The sequence below is a fragment of the Eschrichtius robustus genome, chromosome 20 (assembly GCF_028021215.1).
Source record: "Eschrichtius robustus isolate mEscRob2 chromosome 20, mEscRob2.pri, whole genome shotgun sequence".
NCBI lineage: Eukaryota > Metazoa > Chordata > Mammalia > Artiodactyla > Eschrichtiidae > Eschrichtius > Eschrichtius robustus.
Window position 1 is genome coordinate 12,226,633 of NC_090843.1, and position 16,064 is coordinate 12,242,696.

Consider the following 16,064-nt stretch of genomic DNA (forward strand, 5'->3'; position numbering starts at 1 on the left):
GACTCACGTGCTTCTCACCCCCATAGACACCCCCACCCCCCTCCCCGCCAATTCCAGGGACCCTGGCGTCTGCCAGGCCACCCACGTAGCTCCATCCTCCCTGCCCAGGCACCAAGAGGAAATGTGTAAATGCCGCAGCACAGACACCAGATCCCAAAGAGGCCTGGCCTGGCAGCCCTGTCCTTAAGCCCTTGCCTGACCTCCCCATCACTCTCTCAGACTTCTGCACAAGTCTTTAGGATCCATTTGAAAATTAGACTGGGATCTTTTTGAGTTCCTTGACCTATAGTTTGCACAATCCACCTTTTTCTAAAAAGGGTGCTCCAGTCTTGGGGCACTTCCCATTTTCCAGGATTCCTCCCACATTTCCAACTGCCCTTTCAGCATAGCACTATCCCTTGCCCCACCCCGGGCTCCTTGGCATTTCTGGGGTGGAAATCTCCTGGAGCCAGCTGTTCATGCTCCCAACTGATGACAGGGGTCAGAGGCCTCCTGGGGTTCTGGAAGACACAGTTTCCTTAGTCTCCAGGTGGCTGCTTTAAGCAAATAGACAGCAGGGTTTGCTCAGGCACCTAATGCCTCTCACAGAGAATCCCTGGGTGCTCAGAGACCAGGCTGGACTTGTTATTCAGGGTGCTCGGTGGGCCCAGGGGGCCAGGAGTTGTTTCCCCGATGCCCGTCACCCTTCTCCCTTGGGGTGGGGGCTGCAGTGGCCAAGCTAGGACAGCAGGACTTAGGTCCTTACTAGTGCAGGGGTCTCTGGCGCTGCCTCCCCCGAGATCCATGTGGCCCCACCCAAAAGCGGCCCTGGGGACTCAGATTTCTCTGCCTGACAGGTGCGCCTTTGGGCTAGCTGCACACCTGCACTTCCGGTTTGCTGGGAGGTGTGCATCTCCTGCTGGGGCCAGGCCGGAGCAGGCAGTTTGCTGATTGCTGCCTCCCAGGAGCCTGAGCCCCCATGCCCAGAACCCCTCTCCTGAGCCGCCTCAGGGTAGCTGCCTGGGGCCGTGTGGTCAGAGCAGGCCTAAGGCTGGACTCGGCTGGGCGTTCTGGGAGGGGTGGGTAGGCGGGGCGGCTAGTCTCTCCGAATTGCCTTTGTCCCTAGTTTTCCTGTAATCCGCAGGTTGGTCCTAAGGAGGTTTGCCGCAACCTCTAAGCAGCTCTACGCGTCCCGGAGCCTGCGCCGCGGGGTGGGACACTGGGTGCAAGTCCAGGGCCGCGGCAGGGGGCGGGCACTTGCGGGAAGCAGGCCTCTAGGAGGGGTGGGGGCTGGCAGAGCGCCCAGGCCACTCGGGCCGTGACCCTAGCAGACGTGCCCTAGGCTCCAGGGCGGCCCCGCGGGCTGGCCGGCGCAGGATGGGGGAGGACGCAGGTCCCTGGGGGGAGTGAGGGAGGTTCACCCGCTAGCTCCCTGCGGTTCGCGCGGCCCGCACCAGTGGGGGTCCCCTAAGCGGCTCGGTGGGGCCCACTAGGTTGACCTGCCGGGCCGCGGCCGCTTTAAGGCGCGGGACCCGCCCCCGGGCTCGGGGCGGGGTCTTACAAGCCACGCCCCTCAGGCCCCTCCCCCGGGCCGCGCGGGCGCATTGGCTGTGCGGGGCGCGGGTGGCCGGCGGCCCTTTGAACGGACGGCGGCGCGGACCGGACCGGGCCGGGTCGGGCCGGGTCGCGGCTGGGGCGGGGCTGGGGCGGGGCCTGTGTCCGGGCTTCAAGGGCCGTGTCGGGGCCGGACGCCTGCGCTCCTCGACGGCGGTGGCGGCGGCATCCGGGCCATGGCGGCCGAGGCGCGCGTGTCGCGCTGGTACTTCGGTGGGCTGGCGTCGTGCGGGGCCGCCTGCTGCACGCACCCGCTGGACCTGGTCAAGGTGAGTGCGGTGCTGGGAGGGCCCGCCGAGAAGCTCTGCGTGGAGCGGGCGGCGGAGGTGCCCCTCGCTCCCCACTCTGCTACCTGTGTGACCTTGGACTGGTCCCTTGGCCTCTCTGAGGCACTTTCCCCCGCACTTTTGAGGACACTCGTTCTCCCGGCTGACATGTTGAGGGAGTGGTTCTCTGAGCGCAGCTGGAGGCACCCCGGCAGGACCACGCGCTCCCTCTGCCTACTGGGTGCCAAGCACACACACAGAGAGACGGGGGAAGGATGTGGCCGGCAACCCTGCTTTGGGCTGCTTCTTCCTGGGAGGTGGGCACCTGGAAGCCATGATCCCAAGGCTGCATGCAGGTGCTGCCCAGTGAAGGTGATTGTTTCTCTCAGCGAGAAGCAATCACACTGTTTCTACGTTTTTTTGAAAAAATCCTTATGGGTCAGAACAAGACAGAGATTCCCTTGTCCCTGAGGCAGGCCAATTTTCTGCCCTTTTGTCACCACAAACAACAAAGAAGGGCCAGAGGCACAAAGCATATTTTGGCCAGTGGGCCCTGGGCCAGGGAACCTGGGCTGTGGTCTTGTGGGGCCTTGTTGGCAAGGGCAGAGCCTCCTGGCCACCCCCTCCCTTCCTTATCCCCACCCAGAGCAGCCTGCACCCCACATTGGCCCCCTGGGAGGGATTGGCACCTGTGTCCTGGGCTGACCCAGCCATCCCTCAAGCCTGGCCACCAGGAAAGGCAGGATTAGCAGATGTTGGGGGTGGGGCTGAAGCTGGTAGCCCCTCTGGCATTTCAGAGACCTGGGAGAGGCCTGCATGGCTCCTGGTAGCCCCCAGGGCCCATGACGTGGCCTGGCAGAGCAGGGCCAGGTAGGAAGGTGCTTTTTGGTTTGTGGAGAGAGGAACCCCTTCTCATGCCTGTTTTGTTTTACTTTCTGGATGCCCGTACAGGTCCCTTTGCCCTCCTCCCTCCCCCATCGCAGGCTCGGGAGGATCAAGCTCACTGTCTCTGCCTGGATGTGGACACAGCCTCCAGGGGCTCTTGGAGCCCTCCCTGGCCCTGGGCCAGCCTAGAGTCACTTGTCCAAGGCTCCTTGGGGCATCACTGCCCCTTGCCCCCTGCCTTCCACCCAGGTGCTGTTTTGCTGCAGAGCGCTTGGGGCAGGGGTGGGAGTCTGGGAGGCCGGCAGACACAGGAATGTGGCTGCCCTCTGGCCCAGGGAGCACACGGTCCTGTGATGGGGTGAAGCGGGCAGTGCCGGCAGCCATGGAGGCCACCGGCAGGGGAGGCCCTGCCAGGGTTTTTACTTCTCGGCATCGTCTTTGGAAAAAGTATCTTAAAGCTCCTTGATCTCTCCGTTTGCCCCACGTCTTGGCTGAACCCTCACAGTGGCTTCTCGCCTTCACGGAGGCTGCTGTGTGGCCACCCTGCCCCCAGGCCCAGGGCCCTCTGTTCCCGGCTCACAGCACACTGAGAGAAACTGAGGCAGAAGAATCAGTAACTTGCCTCAGCGGGTCCAGCCAGGACCTGACTTGGCTGGAGAGTGTGCTGCAGGGATGGACTCCGAGGCGCCCTTCCCCCTGTGCGCCCCCTGGATTCTCACCCACCTCTTCCGAGTCTCCCGTGTTTCTCCAGGTCAACTCTGAGCCCCCCTAACTCTGTCTCTCTCGAGAGGCAGGCGAGGCTACAAAGTGGGCCCCTGGAGTTGCCCAGTGTCTTCGTCTAAAGGGTGGAGCTGACGACTCCACCCCATGGCAGGTGGAATTGGGCTCACATGTTGGCTGGTATTTTCTCTTGTGAGATCATGGTGTGAAAAAGAGGTTGGCGCCAGACGTGGACACTGAGTTCCGGCTCCACTCCCCGGCTGGTGCCCTTAGGAGGCTTCAGTTTCCTGTCTCTTAAATGCGGGTGCTGGTAGCACTTGGCCCACAGGCTCAGCATGTAAAGGTGGAAGATTGTGGAAAAGGGCTTAGAGCAGAGCTGGCCCTGGTGGGCTCCAGATGGGCCACAGCTCTGAGCAGGTGCGACCCGCTTCCCCACAGGTGCATCTGCAGACGCAGCAGGAGGTGAAGCTGCGCATGACGGGTATGGCGCTGCAGGTGGTGCGCTCCGACGGCGTCCTGGCGCTCTACAATGGGCTGAGCGCCTCCCTGTGCAGACAGGTACCTCTGGGGGGCTCCCCACCTCCCGGGGTAGTGGGTGGGTGGGACTCTCGGCCAGGGGTCCCTTAGGTCTTGATTCCAGAGCCCACACTCAGCCCAAGGAGGCAGAGGGGTCGCTGGCCTCCCCCAGGCCAGTCGCGCCTCTTGCCCACCGTGGATGCCCTGTGGGCATGGAAGCTACTTTCTCCTTTTCAAGGCTGCTTATGAGGAAGGAACCGCAAGGCCTGGGGAGCCAGCAGCCCCCGGGTGGGTGCAGGGCGTGGCAGTGTGAGATGTGCTTCTGCCTTGCACAGGGTTGGCCATGCTCTCACAGCCGGCCCAAGACCGCCGCCTACAGATGGGGATACTGACGCTGGCAGGGGCGAGGCGGGAGAAGAGGAGGGTGCGGGGCCTGGGCTCAGCCAGCCCCGGGTTCGCGGATTGGCTCAGCTGCTTGCTGGCCGAGAGGTCCCTGGGTGTCCCTGTGGTCCACGTGGTGATGACCATGCCCTGGAGGGCCAGGGGTGTGGGGGGGTGCCCAGCGCCGTCCCTCCACCCGCGCCCTCTGAGCTGGGCCCTTTCTCCCCAGATGACCTACTCCCTGACTCGGTTTGCCATCTACGAGACCGTGCGGGACCACGTAACCAAGGGCAGCGAGGGCCCCCTGCCCTTCTACAAGAAGGTCCTGCTGGGCTCCATCAGTGGTGAGCAGCCGGGTGGGCAGCGGCGGGGCAGGTGGGGCGGGGGGCCTTGCCAATGGTCACATGTTGGCTGTTGTGACAGGTTGTATCGGCGGCTTCGTGGGGACCCCCGCGGACATGGTCAACGTCAGGTCAGTGCGGTCCCCGAGGCTGGGGTCTTGCTGTCCCCTGGTGGGGCTGGCCTCACTCGCTGGGGTCTCAGTGTGTTCTGCCTGGAACAAGCCACTCAGACCTCAGGGTCTGGGACGCTGGGGGATGGCGCTGAGCCTGTGGCGGGGCAGCCCTGGGCGGGGCCGGCTGCTCACTGCCAGAGGGAGCCTCTGCCGCCTGCTGGGGTCTGTGGGGCGTCTGGCCCTGCCGCCCCCTGAACCCTCTGCTTGTTTCAGGATGCAGAACGACGTGAAGCTGCCCCAGAATCAGCGCCGAAAGTGAGTAGCATGGTGTGCCCCGGGGGTTTTGGGGACGGGGCTGAGAAGACCCCTGAGCAGCTCTGCCAGGACCCGGTGGGGACTCCAGCAGGGCACCGCTCCTGTGGGGTCACGTGGAGCAGGTCGGCCGGCTGACGGCCTTTGGAAACATACATTGTGAGCGTCTGTTCTGGAATCCTGAGGGGACTTCCAGGACCTCTGGGTTCTTCTTCCCCTGTAGGAGGACCCCGGGGTTGGGGGCTGGACTGGGAGGTGGGCAGGGGTTGGTCACTCTCTACTCCCTCTTGCACCTGTGCACGTTTGCATGAAGGGTGGTTTAGAAGTTTAAGTGAGTTTGGTCTTCAAAAGGGTTTGGGAGCTGGGTGGTTGTTTTCGTGGTAAAAACACCGTTTTGCGTGAAACCTAAGACACGGGGGATTCTGAGGCCCTGTTTATGGACCGATGCTGTAGTCAAACACTGGGCGTTGGTATCAGCCAGTTCAGGGAGAAGTGTGGCTCCAGGTGCTCCCATTGGCCACTCACTGGCCAGAGCATAGGCTGTGGGGAAGGTGGACCAAGTGACGGGGTTGGGAAGGGGGCCCGGCAGGGCGTCCCATCCTCCTGCCCTTGGTAACGGCCTGCAGACAGGACTAGCTTCAGAGCTGGCAGCCCCCCCCAGAGAGGGTGTTTTCCTGTGGAACTCGGGCTCTTCAGGCCCTGAGGTCCAATGAGCAGGGAGACTGCTCTGAGCTGTCAGAAAAGGCCATTGTTCTCTGGCCCCTATGGCACTTTGAGTTCCTCCTGGCCTGTGATGGGGGCGTGGCCTGTGATGGGGGCGTGGCCTGTGATGGGGAGGACCTTCCCAAGGGAGCCAGTGGTCAGGGAGAGCTTCACATGGGCCCACTCTCTGTCCCCCGGCAGCTACGCCCACGCCCTGGACGGCCTGTACCGCGTGGCCCGAGAAGGTGAGAGGGGAGGTCCTTTGCACGGTGGGGGCTGGGGCAGCCTCCAACTGGGACCCAGGAGCGGGCCTAGGGAGAGCGCTGTTAAGGACTTGGGGGGAGGCCGGAGGGGTTTGGGCCGGGCACCCAACCTCTTCCCTTTCCCCGACAGAGGGTCTGAAGAAGCTGTTCTCGGGCGCAACTATGGCGTCCAGTCGAGGGATGTTGGTCACCGTGGGCCAGGTAGGGCTTCCGCTTGGGGTGGGACTCGGGCAGCATCTGGGGGGGCCTGGCCTCAGCCCTCTGAGAGGTCCCATAGGAAGGCAGTGGGCACGAACACACATGGGGCCAGGGAAGTGGGCTCAGGCCGGTCTGGGCCTCATCCGTCCACCCAGGTGCGGTGACGGTAGGTGACCCACAGAGCACGTACTTGGTCAGTCCAGCTGGTGTCACTGTGGGCCCCATCTGTCTTCCCCCGAGCTGTGGGCTGTCCCTTGGGCCGTGACCATCCCTCCTCCCCCGACAGCTGTCCTGCTATGACCAAGCCAAGCAGCTGGTTCTCAGCACGGGGTACTTGTCCGACAGCATCTTCACTCACTTTATCGCCAGCTTCATCGCGGTGAGTGGCGGAGGTGGGGCCCTGACCAGCCTTGGGAGCTGAGGGCGCCTGGGATGAGCAAGGGCTCAGAACGGCAGGAGGCTTTGGCAAGTCTGGTGGCTGCCCCTCTCAGGCTGCATTAGTAGGCGTCAGGGTCCTGGGGAGGAGTCCATGGATCCCCCAGAGCCCAGGCCGAGACTGTTCCTGTTGTCCCCCATGGCCCTGGGGACAACTCCTGGGGGTCCAGGATAGGCCTGTGGTGAGGCGGGTGAGGGGTGCCCACCCGCCCTGCCTGGCAGACCCATTGGTGACGACCTGCCTTCCAGGGTGGATGCGCCACATTCCTGTGCCAGCCCCTGGACGTGCTGAAGACCCGACTGATGAACGCCAAGGGCGAGTATCAGGTGAGTGGGGGCCCCGCCCTGCTGTTGCTGCTGGGTGAGCCTGTGTCCTTGTGCCCGGGTGTGGACGAGGCTCTGCTTCTCCACCCACGACTGCATCCCTCCCAGTTGCCGTCAGGCCTGCAGCAGCCTGGGCCCTGTGTGTGTTTTTGGTTTTTTAAAATAAGTTTATTTATTTATTTGTTTATCTTTGGCTGCGTTGGGTCTTCGTTGCTGAGCGCGGGCTTTCTCTAGTTGTGGCGAGCGGGGGCTACTCTTCGTTCCGGTGCGCGGGCTTCTCATTGCCATGGCTTCTCTTGTTGCAGAGCATGGGCTCTAGGCGTGCGGGCTTCAGTAGTTGTGGCACGTGGGCTCTAGAGCACAGGCTCAGTAGTTGTGGCGCACGGACTTAGTTGCTCCGCGGCATGTGGGATCTTCCCAGACCAGGGCTCGAACCCGTGTTCCCTACATTGGCAGGTGGATTCTTAACCACTGCGCCACCAGGGAAGCCACCCGTGTGTGTTTTTAAATCAGATTCTTTGACACGTTAACAGAGGCAGTTGGGTCACTGCAGTCAGTGAAACTCAGCACGGTGCAGGTCGGCAGGTCCAGCGCCTGGGGCCTAGCACCTGTCCGAGGCTCCCTCCATCACTCACGGTGTCTTCGTGTCTTTATGGCAGCCGCTCAAGCACTGTAGGTGCCTGGCAGGTCAGCCTGGCCCTGGGTGTGCTTGCAGATTCTAGTTTTGTCCGGTTAGTGGGCAGGGCAGCCCTTGACCTTTGTGCCTGCCGACCCCACCTCCCATGTTTACCTTTGAACTTCCAGGCTGTTTTGCACACTCATGCCCGCCATCAGGTGCGGGGGTGGGGGTGGGCGTTCGCGCCTTTCGAGAAGCAGCTTTCCATCTTATTGCATTATCTTGCATTTTTTGCAGGGTGTTCTGCACTGTGCCATGGAGACAGCGAAGCTTGGGCCGCTGGCCTTTTACAAGGTTAAGCAGGGGCGTGGCGGGGGCAGGGGGGCGGGGCAGGGGGGTTCCCTCCAGGGCTGTCTTCACGTCCCCCGCCTCTCTCCCTCAGGGCCTCGTGCCTGCCGGCATCCGCCTCATGCCCCACACCGTGCTCACGTTTGTGTTTCTGGAGCAGCTTCGCAAACACTTCGGCATCGAAGTGCCGTCCTGATGTGGCCGTGGGAGCAGCTGGGTCATGCCCAGCCCCCTGCCTCGGTTTTTTCCAGAGTCCTGGAGGGTCAGCAGCTGAGCGCTGCCCTGAGCCCAGCACCTGCCCGCCGTGCTCCGGCCCCCTCCTCCCTGGCTCAGGACCCCCGCCCCAGCCTGCCTGGCCAGCCCAGTGACCGTCGTCCCCTCCGGAGCTGCTGCCCACACCTCCACCCCCTGCTGCCCACCCCAGGCTCTCCCCACCTGATGTCCAGCGGCCTCCTCTGCACACCAGTGACTCCCTCGGAGGGAGGTGCCTAGGCCCCAGGTTCAGTTTTCTCTCTCCCCAAGTAGGCAGTTGACCCTGGAGTTGGGAGGGGCAGGCTGTCCAGGCTTTCTGGGGTCTGGGGTCTCCAGCCCCTGAAGTCTCTTCCTTTCACTAAGCCCAGGGCCCCCAGCACTGTCTTCCAGCAGCTTCCACTGAGGACCTGGGTGATAGAGTGGGGGTGTGGACCCCCAGCATCACTCACCGAATGACACGTGCACCTGCACTTTCATCCCAGGAGAGGGACCATAGCTTTTATGATGTTCTCAAAGGTAGCTGCGCACCCACGGCTGCCAGGCCAGGGCAGAACGAGTACCCAGGAGGGAGGGTCTGGGTGTGACCCGCAGGTGCCCCACACCCCTGCTCCCCCGGTCCAGCCCATCCCCAGTTGCTTTAACAGTCAGTTTCACCAAAACCTCTCAGTGCCAGCAGGCGGCTGCTGTCTTCACGGAGCGTGCAGTGTCCCCTCCTGGCTCCCTGGGCAGGACTGGCATGTCCACAGGGGCTCCTGTCTACACAGCGGTCACTTGCAAGGTCCCCAGCAGCTGGTCAGCCAAAACGCCACCCCCCAGGTTCCGCTGCCACAGCAGCCTGCATATGGGCTGGGAGCTGCATCTGTCTGCCTCCCCCAGTCACCTGGCCACTGTGCCACACCCCCCGCCCCCCAGCAAGTGGCCAGCGCTTCCACGTCGCCCCACAGGGGTGTTAATAAAGGACGGTGAAGTGCTGGGTCTGGTTTCTGTGTCCAGGCCACTAACTAGTCTGCCTCGCTGTCGCGGGCTACAAGACCATCCTCTGCACCCTCCAAGGAGGGCTCTTGGGTTTACGGAGGAGTAGGGCCCAGAGCAGGGGAGAAGCTGCAGCCCTGCCTGGATACACTTGGATCGCCTGTGGACAGACGGCTGGGGGGAGAGCAGGGCCTGCACGTTTAGGGGTGGTCAGCGTTGAGGTCCTAGATCCAGGTCACTGTGGATCCCACAGGGCTGCCCCTTCCCAGCAAGCACCTGGTGCTACAAGCCCCCTGGGGATGAGAGTTCCCAGTAGGACTGGCTGGTCTCCCTAGAGGTGCCCCCTTGAGTCAGAGCCCTGGGCTTTTGGACACTGGCCTATTGTCCAGCAAGCCCAGATGGGCCTGGGAGACCCTGGTTCTGTGGGCTGCAGACCCTCAGACAGGCTGGGGCAGGAGCTGGTGTGAGTACCATCCTGAGGCCTTTTGATGTCCCAGGACAGGTGGAAGCTGCCCCAGCCAGGGGACAGGACAGATGCCCTGGGCAGTTCGTTCAGACATCAACGCCCCTGACACCCTAGCCGTGAAGCAAGGAGAATTGTGGAGCATTTCAAGCAGATAAAAAGAATTTTAGGTCGTGGTGATAGTTGCATAGCTCTGTAACCTGACAAGCACTATATCTCAACAAAGCTGTTATTTTAAAAAACAACAAACTACCCACATGCCCACCCCAGCCTCAGCGGTGAGCTCTCACCAGGCTCACGTTGAGGTGTTCACACCCCACAGACCCTTCCCCACCCCGGATTATTTGGAAGCAAATCCCAGACGTCCTGTCATTTATAGATAAATACTTCACAAGTCTCTGAAAATGGTCTTTAAGAAAATCTAACGTAACTACAATAGTAACTAATAGGTAAGAAACAAAAGTGTCCCATGTTACCATCATCAGATTTCCCGGTTGCCACATGCATGATGTTAAGAAGTTGGTTTTGTTTGAATCCAGTCCAGCTGAGGTCTCCTACTCACGTCTCTCTATTGCCGGCGTCCCCTCCGCGTCCTTTCTTCACGGGATAAGCCAGGTCCTTGATCCGGCTGCCTCTCCTGTCACATTTGGCTCCTTCCTCCATCTATGAATTTCCTAAAACTGGCAGATAGATCTGGATTAGGGTCACATTTCTGGGCGACTGTACAGGGTATGGAGTGCATGTCCCGCCTCAGCATTTGGGCGCGATGCAGCTACTGGCCTGGAAATGCATGGTCGGTGTGGGGGCCTGGGGTGTGGGCCAGACTTCCTGGGCCCTGGGCGTGTGGGTGGGCGGGGGGCCACAAGGAGCCTCGCCCTGGGTCTGGCCTGATGCTGCCCCCGCGCTCAGGCTGGAGCCCCGCTGAAGCGGTTGGAACCCAGAGCCCACGCTGTAAAGCAGGAGGGGCGAGGGCACGTGACTGTTCGTGGGGCAGGCTGCTGCTTCTCTCGGACCCCTGGCAAGTTGAAAAGGCAGCATATTTCAGAAATGACCACACAGGGCCACATTCTCGGTCCTTAAAAGTTGCTTTGATTTGGAGCATTGGGATCCTCTTTCCTTGCCTGCGAAAGTGCCCGGGCAAGCCGGGAAGTTGGCATTTCACCAGCCTCCTTCCAGCCCAACCAGTTTACGTGGCACTCCCTGGACCAGCGTGTGGCGGGGGGGGGGGAGGAGCCCCGTCTGGTTTGGAGTGGGGCACTGCAGGGCGGGGTGCAGAGGGTAGTGAAGGGACGCTAGGTTTCCAGGTGGGCCGTTGGGGTGGGCTTCGGGCACAGTGCCTGCCCACCCGCCCTGCAGAGGCCCAGCTTCCTGGACAGGGGCACAGAGGAGGGAAAACGAGGCAGACCCGGGGCAGCAGGAAGGTTGGGGCAGGTCAGGGGCAAGGCCCTTCCCCGGGGAGTTCTCCACTTGTGTGGGCTCAGAACCAGCCTGAGAAGGTGAGCTAAGCAGTGGGCCGGCCCCACCTGCAGGTCACCTGACCCCAGGTAAGGAAGCGATGGATTTTACACTCTGGCAGGGAAGCAAGCTCAGCATTTCATGACTCAATCTCCACCTTTCTTCCTTAAAGAAAGACGATCGTTTATAAAAAGTTACACAATGAGCATCCGTTGTCAAGAAGTTTCAACAAGGGTGCCAAGACAAGGCAGCAGGGAAAGACAGTCTTTTCAACAAATGGTTTTGGACATCCACGTGGAGAATGAGCTTGGACCCTCCCACACACATGCACAAACCGCCTGGAAATGGATCACAGAGCTGAAACTATAAAACTTGTAGAAATGAACGACCACGCAAATGAGAACAAGCGGGGCTGTGTACTCAGCTTGCTCTAGCAGGGAGACAGCCCCGTCACTTGCATGTTGGCAGAGACTCAAAGGCAGGCAGAGAAGGGGACAGCTTCATAGTGAAAGGGGGGCTCAGGTGCGCCCCGAGTGGGCTTGGGGAAGCTGTGGGCAGCCAACTGGAGGTGCTGCAACCTGTGTGGTTGCTTAGGGGAGCCTACTTGGCTTTCTCTGGTTGGTCCTGAGCTGGAAGCGGAGGCAGAAATTAGGGAAGCTGGCAGTTATTGGCCAAGTTTGGGCCGGTTGCTACAGGGGCTTAGAAACACACATCCACACAGAAACTTGCACAGGAATCTTCAGGACAGCGTTACTCATAACACCAAAAAGGTGGAAACAACCCAAATGTCCATTCCTGACAGATAAGTAAAATGTGGTATATTTTGTACAATGCAATACTATTTGGCCATAAAAAGGAATGAAGCACTGACACACCACAGCATAGACAAACCTTGAAAACATTACGCTGAGTGGAAGAAGCCAGTCACTAAAGACCACATATTATTATGTGATTCCATTTGTATGAAGTGTCCAGATCAGGCAAATCCAGAGACAGGAAGTAGATTAGTGGTTGCCAGGAGCCGGGATGGGGTGTGAGGAAGTGGGGAGTGACTACTGAAGGAGACTGGTTTCTTTTTGGAGTCATGAAAATGTTCCAAATGTGGTTTAGTGATGGTTGCACAATTCTATGAATATACTAAAAATCATTGAATTGTGCACTTTATTTTTTTTAAATAAATTTATTTATTTTATTTATTTATTTTTGGCTGCGTTGGGTCTTTGTTGCTGTGCGCGGGCTTTCTCTAGTTGCAGTGAGCAGGGGCTACTCTTCGTTGTGGTGCACGGGCTTCTCATTGCGGTGGCTTCTCTTGTTGCGGAGCACGGGCTCTAGGTACATGGGCTTCAGTAGTTGTGGCACGCGGGCTCAGTAGTTGTAGCTCACGGGCTCAGTTGCTCCGTGGCATGTGGGATCTTCCCAGACCAGGGCTTGAACCCTTGCCCCCTGCATTGGCAGGAAGATTCTTAACCACTGCGCCACCAGGGAAGCCCAAATTGTGCACTTTGAATGGAGGGATTGTATGGTATGTGGTAACCAAGGTTTTCACTCCTTGACCAAATTCTAGCCAGGTTCCTCTGAGCCTGCTTCGGCATCAGGCCTAGAAAGCCTTGGTTTCCGACAGCTCAAGCCGCATCCCCGGGATGACTCCAGCCCCCCTTAAAGTGCCCACCTGAGAAGACTCCAGCTGCTACCTGAGGACGGGCATCTCGGGTCTCTGGGAAAACAGAGGCTTACCTTGGACAAGCGCTGTTAATGAACCAGATGGGGGTCTCATGGTCCAGGCCCTTGCATGCTTTAACTGTCTGCTGCCTGACTCCACTAAGCTACCCCTCCCAATTCCCACATTCTCACTTTAAAACACGTCACCGCCACACAAATCGAAATTGAGTTCAATTCACCGTGGAATTGTCCCCACTGCGAGTATAGTGCTGATTAGAAGCTGCCCTTTGCAGTTCCCATCTAGCTGTGTTTATCTCTGACATCAGACTGTGTCTCAGTGATGCTGTCTGGTGCTCCCTCTGGCAGCACATATACGAAATTGGAATGATACAGAGATTAGCATGACCCTGTGCAAGGGTGACACGCAGATTTGTGAATCAGTCCGTATTTTTTCAATTTAAAAAAAAATTCAAGCAATACAGAATGGTGGAGAGAAGAGAGCAAAACAAATAAAAATATCCTTCCATGTCTATCCATGCCTCGTCAGCCGGTGTGGGTGTAGGTGACACAGAAAGAAAACTTCTCGTTAAGATGGGATCATACCGGGACTTCCCTGGTGGTGCAGTGGTTAAGAATCCGCCTGCCAATGGAGAGGACACAGGTTTGAGCCCTTGTCTGGGAAGATCCCACATGCCGCGGAGCAACTAAGCCCTTGAGCCACAACTACTAAGCCAGCGCTTTACAGCCTGCGAGGCACAACTACTGCAGCCCGCATACCTAGGCCCTGTGCTCTGCAAAAAAGAGAAGCCACCGCAATGAGAAGCCCGCGCACCGCAAAAAAGAGTAGCCCCGGTCGCCACAACTGGAGAAAGCCCACACACAGCAACGAAGACCCAACACAGCCAATCAATCAATCAATCAATCCATCAATCAATCAATTTATTAAAAAAAAGATGGGATCACAACATATGTCATCATTTATAATGTTTCATAAAAATGTTAAATCTCGTATTTATTACATGTTTTGCTTAGAAGGGAGATGAGTATATTTAACTTGGAAAAAAGAATTGGGTTGATGCAAGGACCACATTAAATGAGGGATGCAGGTGCCGCGCCCACAGAGCCAGAGGTGGTCAGAGAGCCACACTGATGTGATGGACCCTGGGGACTTTGGGGACATGCGGGGACGTGAGGACATCTTTTTGATGTACACACTCCTCACAAGTGCCTATCCTGCTCAGGCCCACACCCTTTTTTAAAAATATATTTATTTATTTGGTTGCACCGGGTCTTAGTTACAGCTTGCGGGCTCCCTAGTTGCGGCGTGCATGTGGGATCTGGTTCCCTGACCAGGGATAGAACCCAGGTCCCCTGCATTGGGTGCACGGAGTCTTATCCACTGCGCCACCAGGAAAGTCCCTGCTCCAGCCCTTTGAACCAGCCCTTCGTAGAATTTTGGATCCTGGAATGAGGCTGCTGGCATTTGGGACAGCTGGGGACGAGGCGTGAATCTTGAACTCAGCCCAAAGGAGCACAGAGGGCCAGATGGAGCAGGTAAGGGCGGGTAGCCTGGGAAGGGAGCTGGCCTCCACCAGCCGACCCAGGGACATGGCTGGGCCATCCAGGTCTTCCCTGCCTTGCTCCCTTGTTACTGCCAATGGTCAGTCTATGTCTTTATAAATATTTGTTTCGAGTTGGTTCACCACAATACAAATTTGCACACACAGTAGGGTTTTCTGGGGATAATTTACTTCCTTCCAGCCAAACCCGGGCCCTGACCCCTCCCTAGAAGAACAACCATGGCCACCAGGTATTTTCCCCACGTTGCTTAAATTTAACAGAAAAAATAAAAAACAGAAGTGAGGGGGAAGAATCTCCAGTCATTGGAAAGTATTTATTTTTTACAAGAGATATTAGTTTCCAAAAGATGATGGAAACACCGGGAAAGAGGAGTCACTTGGTTTTGTTCCCCTCCCCTCCTTCTGACACCACCCTCTCCCCCACCTCCTAACTGCTGACAAGCTGGAGGGACCAGAAAGCAGTGGAAGGGGCACCCAACACAGCACCCAGGGGCCCAGTACCACCTCTGGGAGGCTGCTCTGAGCTCGGCTCCCACAGCTGCCCTCCCCATCTCCGGGGGCTGGGCAGCAGCCTTCCAGACCATCCAACTGCCTGGCAGTGGCAGGGGCTGGGGGGGTGTGCAGCTTGTCCTCATGGCCAAGTTGCTGTCCTGCTGGTGCTACAAGCTGGGGGTCTGTCCCTGGAGCTCAGATCCATGCTCGGTGGCCAGGAGGACCCCTTCTCAGGGCTGAGGGGAGTGGGGATCCTGCCCTCTCCTTGCCCACACCTGTGACCCTTAAGGACACCCATCCCGTTGTGTCCCGTCCTCACAGCCACACTGTAATAGGGAAGAACTTTTGTATTCTATTACACGTTAATCACTAAAGGGATGTTGCCTATAAGCTTAAATTATACATAATGGCCCATCTCTGGGAATCCTGCCTCCCAGGTAATGAGCATTAAGCTAAAATACCTTTGTTTAGCTCACAAGAAACATCCTGACCAGGCCCACCTGTGAATGACTACAGGGAGGAAGAAATTAACACATACCCTCGGGAGGCTGACCTAAACCAGGAAATGCTTGACTTTGACTCCCTCCCTTTTTAGTATAAAAGAAGCCTGAATTCTAACTCAGGTAAGATAGTTCTTTGGAGCACAAGCCCACCATCTTCTCAGTTTCCGGGCTTTCCAAATAAAGCCGTTATTCCTTGCCCCAACAATTTGTCTCTCGATTACTGGCCTGTCATGCGGCAAGCAGTATGAGCTTAGACTTGGTAACACGCCATAGCTTTAAATCATCGAAATCTAAACACTAAATGCTGTGTTTTGTGTATCTTTGTTGCACAGAGGTTTTGCCTCCGTCCCGTTTGTAAAAGCTGAGCTCTGGTCTTGATTCTGCTCAAGGACGCCCAAGTCCCCCCCCCCCCCTCCCCCGGCCTCCCTGGGGGCCTGGAGGGCCATCCAGTGTCCAGGACCGAGTGGGCCTGTCCCGGCCTCCTGGGAAGAGGCGGTTGGCGGTCCTGCCCCCACCCTGGCCTCTCCAGCAATCTTCTTGCCTGCCCGAGTTTCATTTCTGGGTGGTCTTTCCCAGAAAGGCTGGGCGGGGTCGGAGGTCTGGGGTCTGCCTGTCACCTTTGGGCCTGAACCACAGCTTGGCTTCTGCAAGCTTCCAGATTCCACCTCCCCTGTA

The 16,064-nt window shown here is 58.6% G+C and overlaps 1 protein-coding gene and 1 non-coding gene across 2 annotated transcripts; both read left to right on the top strand.

The window, feature by feature from the left end:
* Positions 1 to 1,685: 1,685 nt before the first annotated feature.
* On the top strand, positions 1,686 to 8,322 carry SLC25A10 (solute carrier family 25 member 10). The gene is made up of 11 exons (XM_068531706.1): positions 1,686 to 1,862; positions 3,903 to 4,022; positions 4,591 to 4,705; positions 4,785 to 4,833; positions 5,089 to 5,130; positions 6,031 to 6,074; positions 6,223 to 6,293; positions 6,577 to 6,669; positions 6,975 to 7,052; positions 7,963 to 8,019; positions 8,108 to 8,322. The coding sequence occupies exons 1-11, from the start codon at positions 1,770 to 1,772 to the stop codon at positions 8,207 to 8,209; spliced, it is 864 nt and encodes a 287-aa protein (XP_068387807.1). The 5' UTR covers positions 1,686 to 1,769; the 3' UTR covers positions 8,210 to 8,322.
* Positions 8,323 to 13,164: 4,842 nt separating this feature from the next.
* LOC137755722 (U6 spliceosomal RNA) lies at positions 13,165 to 13,266 on the top strand. The gene has a single exon (XR_011072105.1). It is a non-coding gene; the product is annotated as a U6 spliceosomal RNA (small nuclear RNA).
* Positions 13,267 to 16,064: the final 2,798 nt, after the last annotated feature.

Bases quoted from the DNA above. Each gene is read 5' to 3' on its own strand.
- SLC25A10 (XM_068531706.1), top strand. From the start codon at position 1,770: ATGGCGGCCGAGGCGCGCGTGTCGCGCTGGTACTTCGGTGGGCTGGCG. The intron at 4,023-4,590 runs GTACCTCTGGGG...CTTTCTCCCCAG, and splicing joins GCGCCTCCCTGTGCAGACAG to ATGACCTACTCCCTGACTCG. The intron at 6,075-6,222 runs GTGAGAGGGGAG...TTTCCCCGACAG, and splicing joins GTACCGCGTGGCCCGAGAAG to AGGGTCTGAAGAAGCTGTTC.